The 18,794-nt window shown below is 35.1% G+C and overlaps 2 protein-coding genes across 2 annotated transcripts; one reads left to right on the top strand and one right to left on the bottom strand.

Annotated features, from left to right (window-relative positions):
- Positions 1-1,123: 1,123 nt before the first annotated feature.
- LOC131693298 (phenoloxidase-activating factor 2-like) lies at positions 1,124-6,665 on the bottom strand. Its single transcript, XM_058981013.1, has 5 exons — positions 6,465-6,665; positions 6,255-6,407; positions 6,050-6,193; positions 2,497-2,841; positions 1,124-2,439 (listed from the first exon to the last, which is right to left on the bottom strand). Exons 1-5 carry the CDS (start codon positions 6,465-6,467, stop codon positions 1,183-1,185), a joined length of 1,902 nt encoding a protein of 633 aa, XP_058836996.1. The 5' UTR covers positions 6,468-6,665; the 3' UTR covers positions 1,124-1,182.
- Positions 6,666-11,133: 4,468 nt separating this feature from the next.
- On the top strand, positions 11,134-18,734 carry LOC131693300 (phenoloxidase-activating factor 2-like). The gene is made up of 3 exons (XM_058981014.1): positions 11,134-11,383; positions 11,440-11,914; positions 18,110-18,734. The coding sequence occupies exons 1-3, from the start codon at positions 11,202-11,204 to the stop codon at positions 18,713-18,715; spliced, it is 1,263 nt and encodes a 420-aa protein (XP_058836997.1). The 5' UTR covers positions 11,134-11,201; the 3' UTR covers positions 18,716-18,734.
- Positions 18,735-18,794: the final 60 nt, after the last annotated feature.

Below are 18,794 nucleotides of genomic sequence, written 5' to 3'. Positions count from 1 at the left end.
CAAGAAAGTGAAGGAGCTAAAGGAACTGGGAGAAAACGTTGCAGAAAGGAGGTGCACTCAGAAAAGCGAGATGATCTTCGAGCTGTAGAAGGATCTATTAGTCTAGAGCTAATTGTTGCTCAATTCTTGGGCCGCGAAGCAATCGTTAGAGCTCTGTCGCAGGAAGCCGTAGTCGAATGCAATGGTCTAGACGACCGTAGAAGAAATGAAGGGTGCACTGAACGATCAGTGCAAACTAGATCTACCGGTGACTATTCGGATTTGGAAATCGCGTGGAGGTACTCAAATGGCGGTGATTCGACTACCGGTGGTCGATGCTAAGAAGAAGGTGGAGACCGGGAAGATAAAGGTCGGTATGCTTGTTGAGAGTTGCTCAGCGAGTTACCAAGCAGATGGAGCGATGCTTCACCTCGGACATGAGGCGAGGAACTGCAAGGCCCTGCACAATGTAGAAAATGCGGATGAAAGGGGCACGTTGTTAGAGACTGGACGAAGCAACCAAGGTGCATGATCTGCAAACCGGAAGACGGAAATGACCACACGACGGGCGGCTTCAAATGTCCTGCTTACAGAAAGGCGAAAGCAGGCCAACAATGATGGAGATAACCCCGCTTAATCTCAATCATTGCGACATTGCATAGCAACGGTTGTGGCAGTCAACAACAGAAACGAAGTGCAAGTTACATTTATTAGCCTTACTTGAGCAAATCTTGCCTCAATCAAAAGTTATAGCTGGTTAAAAACGTTGTTGGCCACAAACAACATGGGTATGAAGGGGTTAAGAACCATAGTAATCCAAGAAGAACTAGAATGTGAAAGAAAAAAAAGTTTAGAAAAGCGTGAAATAGGGTCGTATGAGCAAGCTTAGAGGTTTCTGACGATTTAACTCTTTGTCTTGTATCGCAGGAGTCAGGATATTTCGGCATTTTCGTCGAGTGCGAATCACCTGAGTCTGCTGCATGTCCAGACAAGCGTAAAGTGACTTAGCATTTTATGCTGTCGGAACCATGTTCCCCTTACGTAAAATTTAGTTTGTCTATAAATAATGCATTGATGAACAACTCAGTGCATTAGTAGTAAATGTAGTGTTGATATGATAGATTAAAGAGATTTATAAGTGGGCTGAGATGTTGGCTATCTTTTTATTATCAACACTGAACTAATATCTCATATGCTAATTCATCAGTTTCTTCCCCCATCATTATCATCAGGTGATTCTCGGTAGTACATGTAGTAATATACTGTAACATCTTCCTGTGTCATTTGTTCATCAATCCAATCTCTAAACTTTGCCACATTAGTGTAGGCTGCTGGTACTCCAGGGCGTCCGCATCCGACACCCCAGGACACCATGCCAACTGCATATACTCGATATTGTAGGTCATCCGGGATAGCGTAGACAATTGGTGATCCTGCATCTCCTTGGCACGTATCTACCTCTGAGTCACCACCGGCGCACATGAAGCTATCGTCCAACGAGAACCGAGAATTCCTTGTCATCTTTCGCAACACACGCTCACAATCCGATCGATGTGTGTATGGTAGCTCGAGACTTTTTAAGATTTGTTGATATTTATTACGGTTAGTTGGTGTTGTGCCCCATCCGGTAGCCACGACATGTCCATTGGAGATGGTGAAATCGTTTGGGGGCAAGCAGACTGGCTCAATCGTATCGCCAAGATCGAATTTATCGTCCAGAAATAAAAGGGCAACATTATTCACCAATGATGTTGGTTTGAATGCAGGATGAACCTTAACTAGTCGAACAAATCGCTCCTCATGTGGAATAGGCTCTTTCAATGAACCCATGTCCCATTCACCGGCACGAACGATCAATGTTTCAGGTTTCCGCCGAAAAGATTTAACGCAATCTGCAGTTGTTAAAATCACTTCGGGATCTATCAAAGCTCCTCCGCAGACAAATTTAGTACCTGATCCCGTCCCAGTCAATATGGCTACCATCCATGGAAACTCTCCGTATTGGGACTCTCCCTCTGAGCCACCTATTGTGTTGAAACCAACGCCGCCCTCGTTGCGATATCCGCATCCTCGTGGTGTGTAATTATTATTCATTGGTTTAGGTTTGAGCGGATCAATCGTAGTCCATTTTTCAGTTGTAGTGCTCTGTCGTAAACAGCAAACCTTCTCTTCATTTTCGCATTCTTCATACATTTCTCCGGCGGTTGTGATACACTCTTGAGCAGATAGGCAAAGTCCACCAATGTCATTGCAGATCACTCTGTCGGTCGCAGGAGCACTGCTATCAATTATCGAAGATGTACTTTCTGTAGTAGTACGAACAGGCTTTGGTGTTTGTTGCCCTGGTTCTGTGACTGTAGCACAGCAAACAAGGCCATTGCATTCACCCTTGCGATCGCGGTAAGTTGTGCTACGGCAGGTATTCCTGGATGTACATTTTCCATTTCCATTGAAGCACGGCTACCGAAAATAATTTGAAAGTTTAAAAATAATATGATTATGAACGCACGGTTATACCTTTCCACTAGATGCAGCAGACGTGCTATTCGTTCCGTCGCCGGTACAACAAACATAACCCGGGAGTTCGCATTGCGATATTCGCACATTGATTGTGAGAAGGGATGAGCATTGATTCTGTGGAACACATTTCCCTCCAACGCTGTTACAGACATCGGAATCCAAGTTAGATTTAACTTTGTCAGTCGGGCAACAAGTATGGTCAGCATTGCTGCAGTCAGCATGCCTTGCTTCGATTATTGATATGCCATCTGGATTCACCAGACACTGATCATGTGGTACACATACACCATTATTATTGCATGTTTCCGGTTCCAGCTTTGGTGGGCTGATTGGTGTTTTCTTCTGAAATTTGCAGGAGTGAAAAAGAATTCATGAAAAATCTTTGGATATTGATTTATATAGGGTTACTGTCTTATGCAGGTCTGTGTGTGAGTCCTGGTAGATATATTTGGTTTGTTCCAATGCAAGCTTCTGGCTTCCAGTTGCTCCGGAGCAAGCAGGAATAAAAAAAACTTTTTTTTCCGGTTTGCTACCAGCAAAACTGAAAAATGTCATGGTCATGACCGGTCAGCTGGTTGAATGATTGCGTTTTCGCTCATGACATTCACAATTCGTACGACATGTCACACAAGCGCATGTACTATAACATGATACATGTGACAAGTAGGGGAAAGAGGGTAACAGTGGAACTATGAAAACGTATTGTTTTCATAGTTTCACTGTTACCCTCTTTCCCTTACATTTTACCACAGAGAACAGACATCCATGATCGAACAAAAATATTTAAAAAACGTGTGTAAGCATTTGAATTAATATACGATAAACACTAGTGCCGTCACACCAATCTATCCCAACAATCCGTCAAATCGATTCCGGAACCGGTTCGAAATCCTGGATGGATTCAGCATGGAATCTAGCTCAAAGAAAACAACCGATTCCGACTCTATCGGTTGACGCATTTGAGCTGGAAATTATGCTGGAAGTCCGAATCGGTTCCGGACTAGTTTGACTGGGTAGATGAATAACCGTTGTCAATTCTGTCGAACTCATCCACAAAAAAACATGACGACAGTAGCGCACCTGGTTTAGATATCCAAACTACCTTCGAAACCGTTAGAGATTTTACACAAGTTGAATGCTGAAGATGGACGTCTGTTTTCTGTGATTTTACATATCTCAACACAAAACTGGTTTGTCAGGTGGGCGTCAGAAAATGCACTGTTGTGAAAATAGTAAACAGATTTCATTGTTATGTGATATGTCGGCAAAGGACCAGTTTTGAACATGGGCAAAACAATGAATATCGTACTTTGGCGGATAATTGGAAAGATAGTAAATGAGACAAAATTCAGTTTTTTAACCATTCGAAAATTAAAATATTGAAAGTTATTCGTAGTTGAACATCAATAGTACGAGTAAGAGGAAGTTAAGGGTTTTTTTAGAACTTTGCGTAAAGTGAATTGATCAAAACTTTTATAAATTATAATTTATCATTTCAATAACATTCTGTAATTTCATTTTTCTATGGAAAAATATCGACAAACAATTCGGTGATGAAGCTTTTTGTAGAACGTCTCCGAAAAAACATTTGAAAATTAGATTTTCTCAAATGTTATTGCGAGTTATTAATTGCTATGTCCGCCACAGCCGCATGCACTTTTGTCATATGATGATGCGTGTGCGATTTGCCGGCGACGCTCCGCTGTCAAGTTTAGTTACGCTATTTTTTTAATTTTTTCTTGTTTACGACATTTTATTAGCTAGAGATTTCTATAGTTATAAAAATTTAGTGCCATAGTACTCAAGTGAGAACAAGGATTTACATATATACAGAATGGCAGATTCATTAGAAACAGGCTTAGGATCTTACGGATTAATCTGTTTTTGTTTTCTGTTGGCAGGAGTTGAGCTTAGGCAGCATTGCGACGAACCGCTCAAGTTTTCCAACATACCTAACGGCAAAGACAGACTTGTTCCGCGTTATCATGGGAATTTTGCGTGTTTATATTTCCAACACAAATATTCTCAGCGTGTGCGAATTGATCTGAGCAAGATGACCTATTTTGCAATCATCATAAAAGTTCATGATACCAAGAAACCATGAATTGGATTAAGTAAAGAACACAGAATAATTTCCAAGTAACAATTGAAGTTTTATAGCATGCTACAAGTGCAATCTAAGTTTTATGAGGCTATAGAACTTCCATAAAACCTGAATTGTTACTAGGGTTGACATATTGTAGGACAAAGGGATAGTTCATTTCTTGCGGGTGGGGTAATAAGTTCAATTTAGTGCAAGTAGGACAGTAAGCATTTCGCGTAGATCAAATTTTGTTATGTTTATGTTGTAATAAAATTTAATTATTTAACCCATTATTGCCCAACTTATTTTTCATGCGCAGAACAAATTGAGCTTTCCGTTCGAAAAATTTTAGCTGTCATTCAAATAGAAATATTTGTATACACAAAGTAGCTTATATAATTGGGAACACCTGATGAAAATATTAGATAAATTGGTGAATTGGCTCCTGAGATGTCGTTATCACATCGCAGCAAAGGAACTTACTGACTTGATCGAACAGCATTGAAAAGAGCATGCTATCAAATCATAATGCATATTGAACCGGAATATAATCAATAATATCCTGTGACATATCAACTCAACATCAGATGTTTTAGTCTGTAACTTTACGTCCATGTTGTGTAAATGTTTTAAAATAATTCATCTGAACATTCCAACTCGACAATATTTCAGTTATTTCAGCTCCGATTTCTTTATATTGAAGTCTCCCCCGCTGAATTCCTTAACTACCTACGCCCATGAAATTGAACTAAGGCTTACGGATAATTCATTCAAACATACCCATGGGGTAAATCTAAAATATATGATGTTATTTTGGAATGCTATATGAAATATCATTGGTACACCCGCAGTGTTGGTTTTGTTTTTCGGCGATTCGAACTATCGAACTTTGAACAGCTATAACCTGTTTTAGAGACATTCTAGCACCATACATACTTCGGCAAAGTTGTTCAGCATAACCTGGACTATTCTGCTATCTAATTTTTGGCATACTGCAGTAACAATTCTTGTCTGTAGAATCGAAAATGCAAAAAGGTAGGTTTTCCCATACTAATTTCCACACAAATTTCAAACGCAGTGCGCTACGCCGGGACGAAACCAATCGACATTAAAGTTTGCAGTTATTTGGGACCCCCAAATGGAACCAAAAAAGTGGTGTGCTCGGTTGATGTAATTATGATTATATATATATATATATATATATATATATATATATATATATATATATATATATATATATATATATATATATATATATATATATATATATATATATATATATATATATATATATATATATATATATATATATATATATATATATATATATATATATATATATATATATATATATATATATATATATATATATATATATATATATATATATATATATATATATATATATATATATATATATATATGCAACTTGAATGATTGCATGATTATTCAAGAAACAGTACCTACCTGTCCTACATATTTCGTCGGGCAACATTTGTATCCACTCCAATCGCACTCATCTGATTTTTTAAACAGCTTATATTTCGGTTCATTCAGATCAACTCCGCACTTTTCTATGGAAACACACTTGCCGTTGTTTTCCGCACATGCCTGTATGATTGTTGGAGTAAACTTAAAAGCTATACAATGTATAGTCCTTTCCATATCATACCGATTCTTTGGAACAGCACCTTAGGAAGTAATCCTCGCAGATATCGCCCATGCGTAGATCTAGTAGTCCTTCACCATCTGTATTTATCACACCATTCGGGCACAAATACGCATACACACAGACTCCTTCCTCGTTAGGCGATAATGAACATGGCTTGGGTGGAGTAAAGTTTTATTAGAAACTGTTGATTTAATTTGAACAAGCGCTTACCATATCTGCATTTTGTCGAGGATATAACGTAAAATATTCGCCGTAATAACGGCATTGGGAAATAGGCAGCAAAGATATCCGGTCAACCAAATCAATCTCAACCGGGACAAGAAATCCATTGCGATGTACTTTCACCTACCCGTAAACCAACTCACTGACTTAAAATACGTCCTTTGAACGGTGGAATGAGAATTCAGTTATCAATGCGAGCTCTGTGGAGTTCCCCAGACAGCGATAGGGACTTCATGCATCATTTGTTTTGAACCTTCGTGTATTGGTTTTAATCCTGAAAAGTACTGCATTCTGCGAAAAACTATAAATAACCTATTTCGACCAACGAAGAGCATTGTTACCCCTCAAAAGATCGTTTATTGAGTTTTATTTATTTATTTTTTCGCCAATTAATCAACCGTAAACTACACTACACAATATTTTATTATTCACATAGATACTATGATATCACGGAGTTGAAACACTTTTTCAAATTTGTTCGAGGCCTGTTTAGGTCAATAATGTTGCACTGCTCGTTAAAAAAAGCCATCATCTGGTTGAGTCATCCGATTTTAGCGTAATCTGTGCATATTGTTGAGGTTATAGAAAATTCCGGAAGTCGCCATCTTGGATTACAAAATGGCTCAAGACATTGATTCCCGTCATGTACTCGTCAACCCCATTCCAAAAATATCCATATTGTTGAGATTATAGAGAATTTATCTAAACCGGAAGTCACCATCTTGTATTGCAAAATGGTTAAATACATCGGTTCTAGTCAGTAGATCGTTAACCCCATTCCGAAGATACCCAATTTTTATTAGTAACATTTAGTTAGGAATATGTAAAATTGCATACAGCTTCTTACTGTACTGTACGTACTCAAACTATTTTTTCGAACTTGGTTCGTAAGAGTTCGTTATTTCGAATTTAGTTCGTAAAAAAATTACGTAAATAGAATATTACGTAAAAAAGAGTTCGTTAATGGAGGTTTAGAGTCCTTATTTTGACACCAGTCGCATACGCCATCCACTCAATTAAATAAAATCTACTTGCGTGAGTCCAATGCGTTGGACGTTTGCTCAACAAATGAAATACATTCTTAACTGAGCGTTGCTGTTACGCTTGTATTGACTAATTCATGTGCCGTTGTATTAGTGCGAGGTTGAGGTTAAATCGGGTGGAATTTTTGCCAAGTAAGGTTAAATCTGATGGCGAATCGTGAACATCGCGTTATATGTATGTTGTCCATACACATTGCAATTGTGTTGGTGTCCTAAACGTCAAATACGTCAATAAACAACCATTCTCAGAAGAGGGACTGCTTGAAAATTAGGAACAAGGTGGCGGTCTTACCCGGTTTCTCCTATATATAATCATGTATAAATGTCCAATCATTATAGGGAGCCATCCATATACCTCGTGGACAGTTTAGGGGAGGGTATGGGGTACGAAAAAGTTCACGCTTGTCCACGAAGGGCTCGTTGGTCGTATGGGAATTTTTCTCGTGGACTCTTAATTTTCTACCAAATTTGCACCATTATTGGCTTAATTTTTGTCCTTCGATTTATTCTAATAGTAAGAAAAACTTAAAGCGCACATTGATTTCTGTATAATGAAAACTGCATTGGCGACCATCATACAATTTTGCTCCAAGGAACACTTGAGTCAATATTTTGTAATTTTGTCAATTACCTTTATTTTTTGGATTACTTAGCTTGGTACAAGATTTGGTAATTATGATGAATGCAAAACATATGTTTTAGACTCACAAATTTTAAAAGCTCGCCATTTTGTCGAACAATGAAATATTTCCACAAAAGTCCAAAAAACTATCAACATTTATTGACAAAATCTAATCGGATTTCGTTCGAAGCTAAAGAGGCTATTTAGGTTTATATCCTGCAGCATTGTAAAATTCCATATTTTCCAGAGCTTCGAAATTGCTTCCTGAAATTATCGAAAAATGAGTCCACGTGGTGGGGAGGGGATACAGCAATTGTCTACAAAAGGGGAGGAAGGGATAAAAATATTTTCTGCCTACGTGGTATATGAACGGCCCCTTGGTTAGATGCGCATCTCTGCTATTTATGACAAGCGCCATTTTGCACATTTCGAGAAAAACGATTTTTAAAGTTTGAGATTGAATATCTTGAAACTTATAAATGATAGAAACAATTCAAAGAAGACAATTGATGCTTCTATCTATTCTGTATTAATCTCTCAAATATTACGAAGATCAGTTGACTATGTGGCAAGTTTTTACTATAAATGTTAACAAAAGTCGCACTCATACGTGTATTGATGACAAAATTTGTATGGCGTGTCACAATCGTGCATGGAAAATTATGATCAATTATTAACTTTTATTCATATCTTTGGCTTCATTTGGTCTATAAACATATGCTATATTTCCAGTTTAAAACATAAATTGTATTTTTCTCACGATTCGAGCATTTTTGTTTTGAAAATCATTTCAGAATCCAATTTCCCAACGGCTAGTTGCCTGATACATCCAAAGTATCAGTAACGAATTTGGTATATATTCATACCAAACTTGAATGAAGACTGGAAGACTGAAAGACTGGAAAGCTGTAAGACTGGAAGACTTACTTTGGTGGTAAAGTACAGGCGAAAAGGTATTCTAATTCAGAAGATGAACCAAAAAAAAATATTTTCTTTGTGTAGAAATAATACAAAATAGCATGCATGAAGATAGACAAATGTTATATACAAAAATAAATAAATAATTATGTAATTCAATACATAATGTTGTGATGGGTATTTCATTCCCTGATTCTTCCTCAGAACTAAGCAAGAAAATAATGAAGTAGTAATGGAATATTTATTTAATGACTTGTTTAACTCTTTTCAATGGAATTATTGATTAATAAAAATATGCTTAGTTGCTAAATTATACAATATCTTCTCATAAACTGAGTTTTATTAGATTCTGAGATGATTATGACATTCATTGGTTTAGTTTTCGATAAAAATACACTGAAAAAAATCAGTTTGGACAAGGAAAAGTTTTTTTTTTCAAATAACTTTTTTTCTTGAAAGAGCCCAACTTGAATTTTTGACGCTAGGTAGGGAACACAATTACATATCTTGGACAAAATTTCATCTAAATCAAAGATGGACTTTATTGTAAATGGATTTTAAATTTTTAAAATCGATTTTTTTCAGTGTAGGAGTCGATAAAATTTTTTCAACATTTTTATTTAAAAATTTGACTAATTTTGTGAAAATCACTCCTACAACATTTTTTGTATGATTTGTCATTTTTAAACTTTAGCCATTTGAAAAAAATTGTAAAAAAAGTTTGATCCTTTTCAAAAGATCTTAACTTAAGATTGATTTTAACTTTCATATAGTGGCTGAATTGTTTGTCGAACCGGTTCTCCTTGTGTTTTATGTACACAATAAAATGCCGTCGCAATGGTATAACATGAATCATTCAAGCGCACTGTGACAAGCTTCATCTTTTCATGGTGGAATACATAGAATATATTCAACGACAACATGCAATGTATATGGTTTTCTTTTAAAAAAATCGAAGTGCAGCTTTAAATGTGTTTAAAGCTATTTGTATTTTCTTTTCAAATTCGATGCATATGTAGTTCAGCTTTTTGTCTCGATGATGACTGAGAATTTTCAACGGCTTATTGAAATATCTGGAGGAACATGTTGAAACCTTCTGTTCCGAATGATTAATCCAAATGCTTCGAAAACAATAAAAAATATCTTTATGAATCCAACAGATAGTTACTATGTTTCACAAAAATATGTGTTTCGATACCATAAACTACTTTGTAGAAGATTCCAAGAACATTGGGGAATGCCTAAAAAGTAATCACGATAAAACCAATTTTAAGTCGACTTCCATATAAAATGTTACATAAATTGAAAACTATTAAATTTGGATATATAATGTTTTCATTAATTTGTTTTGTAGTAACATTTGCTAAAACTTGGTCGAAGAAACAAATTCTTTATCTTAACAATTTCAGAAAATAAATTTCGTACATCACTTATAGGTTAATTAATAACTGAACACTATATTCATATAGTTGCGCAATTAACTACTACTAAGATTAAGCCGAAAATATTTTTTAATTATTTTATCGTTCTAGGATTATCTCCCACAAAATATAAAAGAAACCACAACCTAAAAAAGTTTTCACACATTTGGAATAAATCATATAAGAAGCGTGACAAAGACATTGAGAAAAAACTGACCAAATTACCTCGAAACTGTAGTGGGCGGCACTTTTTTGTCGAGAAAAAGCATATATATTTTGTACTAATTTTTTGCACAAGAATACTTAAAAGATGCTTGGGGTTCATGAAAATCAAACGACCAGATACCTGAAACAGCATAAACTACAAAAAAGCTGCTCTAAGTAACATTTTTTAAATCCAATAGTTTTCCACCCCGTGTGTGTTCGAAACATTGTAAAAATGTGAAATTTTAATTAATGTTAAATTACACGAAAATGTTCGATTCTAAAATTTTCTGCTCGGTATGAAAATCTTAGACGAATTCAAAACATTTCAACAGCAGTCCTGATAGATGAATTATGCTTGCTTTCTGGAGATAGCAGTGTGCATGGGGAATCCCGGTGACGAGAAAACAAATGATTAACTCTAAGCCGATGTGCTGTTCATGTCGACCCTCAACGAGGCACTGAAACAACAAGTCCCAGAGAAATCCGTTCCGCAGTAAATAGTTTGCAGTCGGCGATGGATTGGAAGGTAGCAGTTTTAGTTAGTTGCATATGGTCTATTGGACTTGCGACTCCTCAGGAAAACGGTGTCATTTTTCAGTTTAACCGTCGAAAGTCGACCACGCCAGATCCTATCCTGAGCTTTTTCAATCAGTGCAACCGAGGAAGGGGGACTTGCGTATCCGAATGCAAGGACAGGTTTGTCGTTATAGATTAACTTGCGACGAACTTGTGTTATCTCTATACAATTTCAGTCTTCGTGTGGATTCTGAGGACTGTGTTAGCGTTTGGCATGTTTGCTGCAACAAAGAAGAGAATGATATTATTACTTTCCCATCGAGGAAACCACCAACGCTCCCCGCAACCAGTTCAACCACAAGTAAACCACCTACACCTAAATACACTACACCCACAACAACTTCGACCACGGAAGCACCGTTGGATGAGAACTGGACACCGCCGGACTGCGGAGTTCGGCAATCAAATACTGAAGTTAACAGTCAGACTATCGAAGATACAAAACGAGGCGAGTTCCCTTGGAATGTGGGAATATTTACGATGAGTACCAATTTTCTCGGCATTGAACAAAATGTGTTTCATTGCGCCGGATCGCTGATAGACGATTTTGTAGTCTTAACCGCTGCTAGTTGTGTTCGGAGAAAGAACGCCTCGACACTGATGGTATTCGCAGGTGTTTGGGATGTGACCGACGAGCAGGAAAAACGCCAGGTGGGTTAATTGCTAGGATGAGTAGATCTCTCAAGAATTTAATTTGAACTATTTTTTATTGCATTGAGCGCATGTTTACTTAGAGTTTAGAATCCGTAAAAAGAACTGTTTACAAAAAAATTGCACCGTGTTACAACTACATTTCTCTGTTCCCTTAGATAGTTAATCTAACTTATAAAACCGATTAAGTGCACCTAACAGTGAGATGAGATTTCTTACACATATTACTGTTGGATAATTCATTCATTATTCACGCAAAGTTGGCACCCAACTAGAAGTGACATGAACAAAGTTTCGAGTCCTGGACGGAAAATACTCGAATAAACTGAATAAATTTTTAAAAATCAAAAAACAAATTAATCGAATTAATAAAATGGGTAGAATTATTACATTAATCAAATTAATACAATAAATATTTCAAATTAGTTCAGCTTAAACAATAATTAAACAATATTTTAAAACAAGTTCTAAAACTAATCGAAAAATCTGAAGTGTTTCAAAAGTGAAGCAAATTGGATGAAATGAATAAAAGTGACAGATGTAATAAAATTAATAAAATGAAGAAATTGAAGAAAATATATAAAGAGGAGAAATCTACTAATCTAATCTAAAATAAATCATTTGTATAAAATGAAGAAAACAAAAAAAATGCGGTCAAAAATATATGGATAAAATAAACCCTTTCATGTCCAACTTTTTTGTTTCTAGCGCATTTAGGGTACAAAAGTCGTTTTTTCTGGGTGTTGGAGTAAAGATACACGAAAACCCGTTTTTAATCTAGATTGGTACTTATTTAGTAGTAGCTATAAGCTGTTTAATTTTTACCTTACGATCCTCAATACACATTTTTTTGTGGGAAAATCTTGTCATATATACATACAGACATTGTCCCAATTTGTCGAGCTGAGTCGATTTGTATATGAGACTCGGCCCTCCGCACCTCAGAAAAAAAGTTTGGGCGAACCCTATACATTTCTTTTGTAAGAAATTCAAAAATCTACTCAATCCACTTGGTAGTGAGATTAGACAATAGACATTATGTGTAATAATACTGCCGGCTCATTTATTAGTTTTCAGAAATCATGAAAAGTACGCACTGAACTAGAGATGAGATGCACACAGTTTCGGGTCCCGCACGAATGAAACATCGATTAAACTGAATAAATAATTGAAAATTAATTAAATAAATGAAACTAAAAAATAATGAAGCAACAAAATGAAAACGGTTATCGAATTCATAAAACATTTTATGAATCAAATTATTCAAAAAAAAAAAAATAAAATTAGTTCAGCTCACAAAATGAAATATTAGACAACACAGTGAAAGCCTGATTTAATCAGCCCCTATTTTATCTGCACCCGACTTTGTCCACCCCTGGTTTTGTCAACTTTTTACCCGATTTTGTCAACCTCATATGAAAAACCGTTTGGTGGGCTCTTGCGGACGAACAAAGTCAAATTCAAATGAATCATTTCTTGAGCATATTATTTTATCTTAAATATGCTAAGAATGCAAAAATAAAAATATGATTTGTTTTTAAATATTGCGCTGTTAGATTCTATTTTTTTAAATTATTCTAAATATTCAGAAAAGGTTATGAAGCTATTTCTAGGGGCTAAAGAATAGAATTAGAACAGTTTCAGCTTATTAAACAGAAAGAAAAGTATGTCTTGATTTTGTTAATGTCACAGTTTATCAAGGGGCTAAAATTAATAGAACAAATAAAATTGAGTCCAATTGAACCAAGTGAACAACAACTAGCAATCTCTCGATCTAGTGTGCATTGTCTCGAGAACAAAGGATAGATTTAATTTATTCTTGCCATCATGAGTAAAGTTGACGAAAAAACTCTGCTCCGACCCAACACAGCGGTCGTTGACTTTAAATTCTGTTCAATACGATTGAGTTTTCGTGAAGTGGAATACCTGCTGAAGGTGAAGATGCAGCTTAGACTTAAGGAGATTATGTATCTTCAGTATCATCATCTTCGCAATGTAGTACTCGTATCATTCAACAAATTAGCCCAAGCCGAATGTTTCGTTTTGCAGAACAACTTGAAGCACGTGGCTGAAAGTGATAAAGTTGGAATTAAGATTCCTGGGTATACAGAAAAAGACCACGTTAATGTAAAGCTACATGACCTATCACCACGTACCCCTCCTGATCTAATTGCAAAATACATGTCGCAATACGGAGAAGTAGAATCTGTTACACGTGATACGTGGAGAAATTTCTTCCCAGGTACACCTAACGGTGTTCTTGTGGTGAGGATGCGGATCGAAAGACCTATCCCATCCCACTTGACCATAAAACTCAAAAAACCCACGAAGCTACTATTAACTAAACTACGTTATGCACCCATGAGGGGCAAACTCCTACATGCAAGTATTGTAATCAGACAGCGCACCACGGACAACCTTGTGCGGAAGATTGAAGTGAAGGACAGGAGAGAATTAAATGATCCCCATAACGCAGCAGGCGAGCCGCGAAAGAAGGTCTTCGCTCGCAATAAAAAGTTGCGCGCACGAGATCCAACGAATAATCAATAATATTTGTTTTTATTTTTATATTTACATATTGTAAACACATGAAAGATCCACGGCTTCGTTAAGCTACCGCTATGAGCCGTGTCAAATAAACGAAATAAAAAAAATAATTAAATGAATGAAATGAATAATACGAATAAAATTAAGAAAATGGAAAAAATAGAACAAATAAATTAAATAAAATAAATTGAGTAGAATGAAAAAATGAATACAATGAATAGGGGCTGGTAGAGGGTTGTTGGTAAATCGATTGACTTGTACGCAGCTCACCTGGGTTCGAATCCCAACCCCGCACGTAGTATTAGAGATTTTTTCTCACCCAAAAAACGGGTAAAGGACATTAAGGTTAAAACCTCTACAATTAAAATAAAAAAATAAATAAAATGAAAAGTAACATAAATGAAATAATTAAAATAAATCAAAAATAAAATAAATAAAAGTGCACTGCAGGTTATGTAAGAGAAAACTTTCCTCTTTTGTTTATTATCAACCTATGTGATTGGAGAGTAGCATTTTGTCCGGAATTTCCACTCAAAGTTGGCAGTTGGCTTATACACTCTAATGTCGAGAAATAAATAAAATGAATAAAAGAAATAAAACGGATATTGTGTATAACATTATTAATATCAATAAAATGAACGGTATAAATAAAATGAGCTAAATTAACAGAATTGAAAAAATGAATAGAATACATAAAAGGGTAAACAGGATAAAATTAATTAAAAGATTAAAATGTAGAATTAAACAATATTAAGTCATAAAATAATATAATAAATTAAATTACGTAAATAATTTTTTTGGAAAGATGAATAAAATAAATAGCTGAAAAAAATAGTAAGACTATTGGTGTGAAGAAACTAAACTAAATGCTTGAACTAGAAAAAAATGAATAAAATGCGTAAAATGGAAACAGTGATTTAAACAAGTTAAGTGAATAATATGAGTAAAAGACATGAAACAAATAAACGATCACTGAATCCAAAGATTTAACGAATAAAATATATTATTGTAATACAATAAACTAAAATAAGCTAATCGAATAAAATTATTACGGAATGAAATAAATGATTTAAATGAAATGGTCATACAGTTAAAATTAGTCAAATTTTCAAAATGAATTGACTAGGTAAAATTTATGAAATAAAAAAACTGAAGACAAAGTTGTGTATAGAATAAAATTCAAAACAAAAATGATTTAACTACAGTTAATAGACGAATTGTTTCAGAAAGTTCTGAAATGCTTGTGAAATTCCCATTATTAGGAGAATGGTTAATTAGTATACAATACACTTTCCAGCGGTTTCATTCTTTTCTGTATTCAGTTTTTCCTTTTTTGATGTTCTTTTCTTTACGGCGTTGTTTAAGATTATCTGTTGTTTCCACTTTACAGCGTGACCTTAATAAGCTGTCAGGAAACTAGAGCCCATTTAGGGAAACATGTCATTTAAACATGTCTTTTTGTTCACATATTTCAAAAACAAATATATTTTTTGGTTTAAATGACTTGCACAGAACAGAATTTTCCGGTGGAGTATTTTAACGCGGATTTGGGAATAATAAACTGTAGTTCGTGAACGGATTTAGACGATCGATGGTTTGTTAGAAAGGTATTTCAATAAACTTTTAATTATTCATGATAAAATCTGGACACCTAAGCACAAAGACCTTAGAATTTCACAAAGATCCGTTCAAAAATCATTAAAATCTTGACCGATCATCTTTGCTGCCAATAAAACTTTACACGTTTTACCGGGAAGGAAGACTTAACGTTTTCCACAGTTAATGAGATTATTTTGACTCAAAAGCAATTTTTTTAAAGGGCATAGAAGTATTTGCATGCAACATTTAAAAAAAATTCGACTGTCGTATTTAATACAGCAAAACTATATGAGAAAGAGTTACAGGGAATTCAACCTTCTGCGCGAAAAATATACCCTAAAAAAATATTGTGACATATTTCACAAAATCAAGAATTGGTCCCCATATTTTAACTTTTTTCAGTTAATACTTTTATTAAAGTCATGTACTTTTATTAAAGTCATGTGACCCTATTTTAACTCAGCGCTTTTTCGAAACGAATTGAAATTACCAGATTTTTGTTGGGAAACAATTAATTACTCAAAAAATTATCATGCTTGTGGTTTTGCGTATCTGATCAGATTTCCAGATAAAAATAAATATTTTCAATTCGGAAGACTCGTTTCAGTTCCATGAACTCTAACTAGATTCTAATTGGACTATGTTTTCTTATTCGCAATTAAATAGTTATCCTGGAAGGAGTTGAAGAGTGAAGAGTCGACGATTAGTACATCATTGTTTTGACTAGTTTTATTTATGCGCAGAAAGAAATTATTTTATATAGAAACAAATAGAAAAAAGAGTCACATGATAAGTTTCCCCGTGCTGTTTTAAGTTTTAAAAATTTTTTTTTTTTTAGCAAAAGTTTTTTTTCACGCTGCAACCCTACCCCCTCATTAATACTTTCTTATTAATAGCTCCAGAATCAGGATACTCTGAAAAAATGTCTTTTGTGTTTAAAACGATAATCATTTCATTTGGTGATGTTCCACGATGAAAAAACGCGAATAACATGTAAAAAGTGTATAATTTCACGAACCAATTGTTTTTTTATTGAAACAAAATTCCGAATATCTCGAAAACTATCGCGTTATGGAAGATGCATTTTGATTTGAAATGAGGTTGAGAATAATATTTCATAATAAAATTATAGTTTTGTCTATCAATTTGTGTGAAAATTAAAGACATGTTTAAAACATTTAAATTTTTGGATTTTATGATATGTCACAATATTTTCAGTGCATATTTTTTCGCGCAGAAATTTTTATTTCCTTTAACTCTATCCCATATAGTTTTGCTGTATAAAATATGTACGTTAATCGAACATTTTTTGAAAATGATCTTATTGGCTGTGGAAAATATGTTTAATCTTCCATGCAGGTAAAACGTGTAAAGTTTTATCGCAATCGAAGATGGTCGGTCACGATATTAAAAATTTGTAGGCGAATTTCGGTGGAATTTTTTTTGAATGAAAATTGCGAAATCGGTGTAAAAAGTAGCATTTTCAAAATTTTGTTAGTCTACAGATTTTTTACGCGAATTTTTCAATTTCCCGCAGATTTTCGAACAAAAGCAGATTTTTACGCGCAAATTGGCACGATTTTTGAAAGTCTTTGATTTCGAATGATAATAGTTTCAACTTCGAAAAAAATAGTATATTCCGAAATTTTACAGTACACTCAGGTTTTTTTACGCGGGGGATACAGGCCGCGTAAATGAAAACCACGTAAATTTCAAAATCCGCGTAAATGAAAACCGCATAAATTTCAAAATCCGCGTAAATGAAAACCGCGTAAATTTCAAAAACCGCGTAAATGAAAACCGCGTTAATTTCAAAATCCGCGTAAAAATACCGCACAAAAAATCGCGTAAAAAAAACTTGAGTGTATATCAAAAAGCTGTAGCATTTAATTTATTATTATTCTTAATATATCCTTAATGGCAATGGAAAACACTTACTTTGGTATTTGACACAATATGCGTGGTGATGGTAAAATCTACTATAATCAGGCATAATAAAACATTTTCAAATTGTATTAGCACTGACCACAACCTTATATTTAATTCCAGATACGCAAGGTGAAACAAATTATCATACACCCAAACTTTGTTACATCATCCAGGATATACGATATAGCGCTCCTTGTTCTGGAAGACAAAGTGGATTTTACACCGACCGCTAACCGCATCTGCCTACCGGATATCGGAGTTAGTTTTAACGACAGTTACTGTCTAGCCACCGGTTGGGGTGTAACACCTACAGAAAAATCCTTTGAGCAGATACGACCAATTTTAAAGATGGTCGAACTGCAGTTGGTCGACCACAACGAGTGTGAGATCAGAATACGAAAATCCCTCCCATTTAACGTTCGATTCAAACTAAGTGAGGTATTCCAATGTGCCGGTATTGAGCCCGGAATTAGTCTTTGTCCAGGAGATGTGGGCTCTCCATTATTTTGTACTATCCCGGGGCGGCCACGACAGTTTTACCAAGTTGGAATATTCTCCTGGAGTGAAAGCCAGTGCGGCGAAAAGGCGGTCCCCGGTGCGTTCACAAAAATTAGTCATTTCCGAACTTGGATTGATGGACACATGGAGGCAAAACAGCGAGGTGTAAACGTATATGTTCCACAACCAGAGGACTCCAGCGAAGATAATAGCTTTGCAGCTGATTAAAATAACGATTTCAATACTACCCCAACGAGTTACCTTATTGTTCCGAAACTGAAAGGCTCTCTTATTTGTGTTTTGTTTT

The sequence above is a fragment of the Topomyia yanbarensis genome, chromosome 3 (genome assembly GCF_030247195.1).
Source record: "Topomyia yanbarensis strain Yona2022 chromosome 3, ASM3024719v1, whole genome shotgun sequence".
Lineage (NCBI taxonomy): Eukaryota > Metazoa > Arthropoda > Insecta > Diptera > Culicidae > Topomyia > Topomyia yanbarensis.
The sequence above is the reverse complement of the archived record's forward strand: the minus strand, read 5'-3'. Positions and strand labels throughout refer to the sequence as shown.

What these genes read in the sequence shown, in the direction of transcription:
- LOC131693298 (XM_058981013.1), bottom strand. An exon ending in CGACGAAATATGTAGGACAG is followed by an intron (nt 2,842 to 6,049) that starts GTAGGTACTGTT and finishes TGCAAATTTCAG; the next exon opens with AAGAAAACACCAATCAGCCC. An exon ending in CTGCTGCATCTAGTGGAAAG is followed by an intron (nt 2,440 to 2,496) that starts GTATAACCGTGC and finishes TATTTTCGGTAG; the next exon opens with CCGTGCTTCAATGGAAATGG.
- LOC131693300 (XM_058981014.1), top strand. Translation starts at nt 11,202, where the DNA reads ATGGATTGGAAGGTAGCAGTTTTAGTTAGTTGCATATGGTCTATTGGA. An exon ending in GTATCCGAATGCAAGGACAG is followed by an intron (nt 11,384 to 11,439) that starts GTTTGTCGTTAT and finishes ATACAATTTCAG; the next exon opens with TCTTCGTGTGGATTCTGAGG. An exon ending in ACGAGCAGGAAAAACGCCAG is followed by an intron (nt 11,915 to 18,109) that starts GTGGGTTAATTG and finishes ATTTAATTCCAG; the next exon opens with ATACGCAAGGTGAAACAAAT.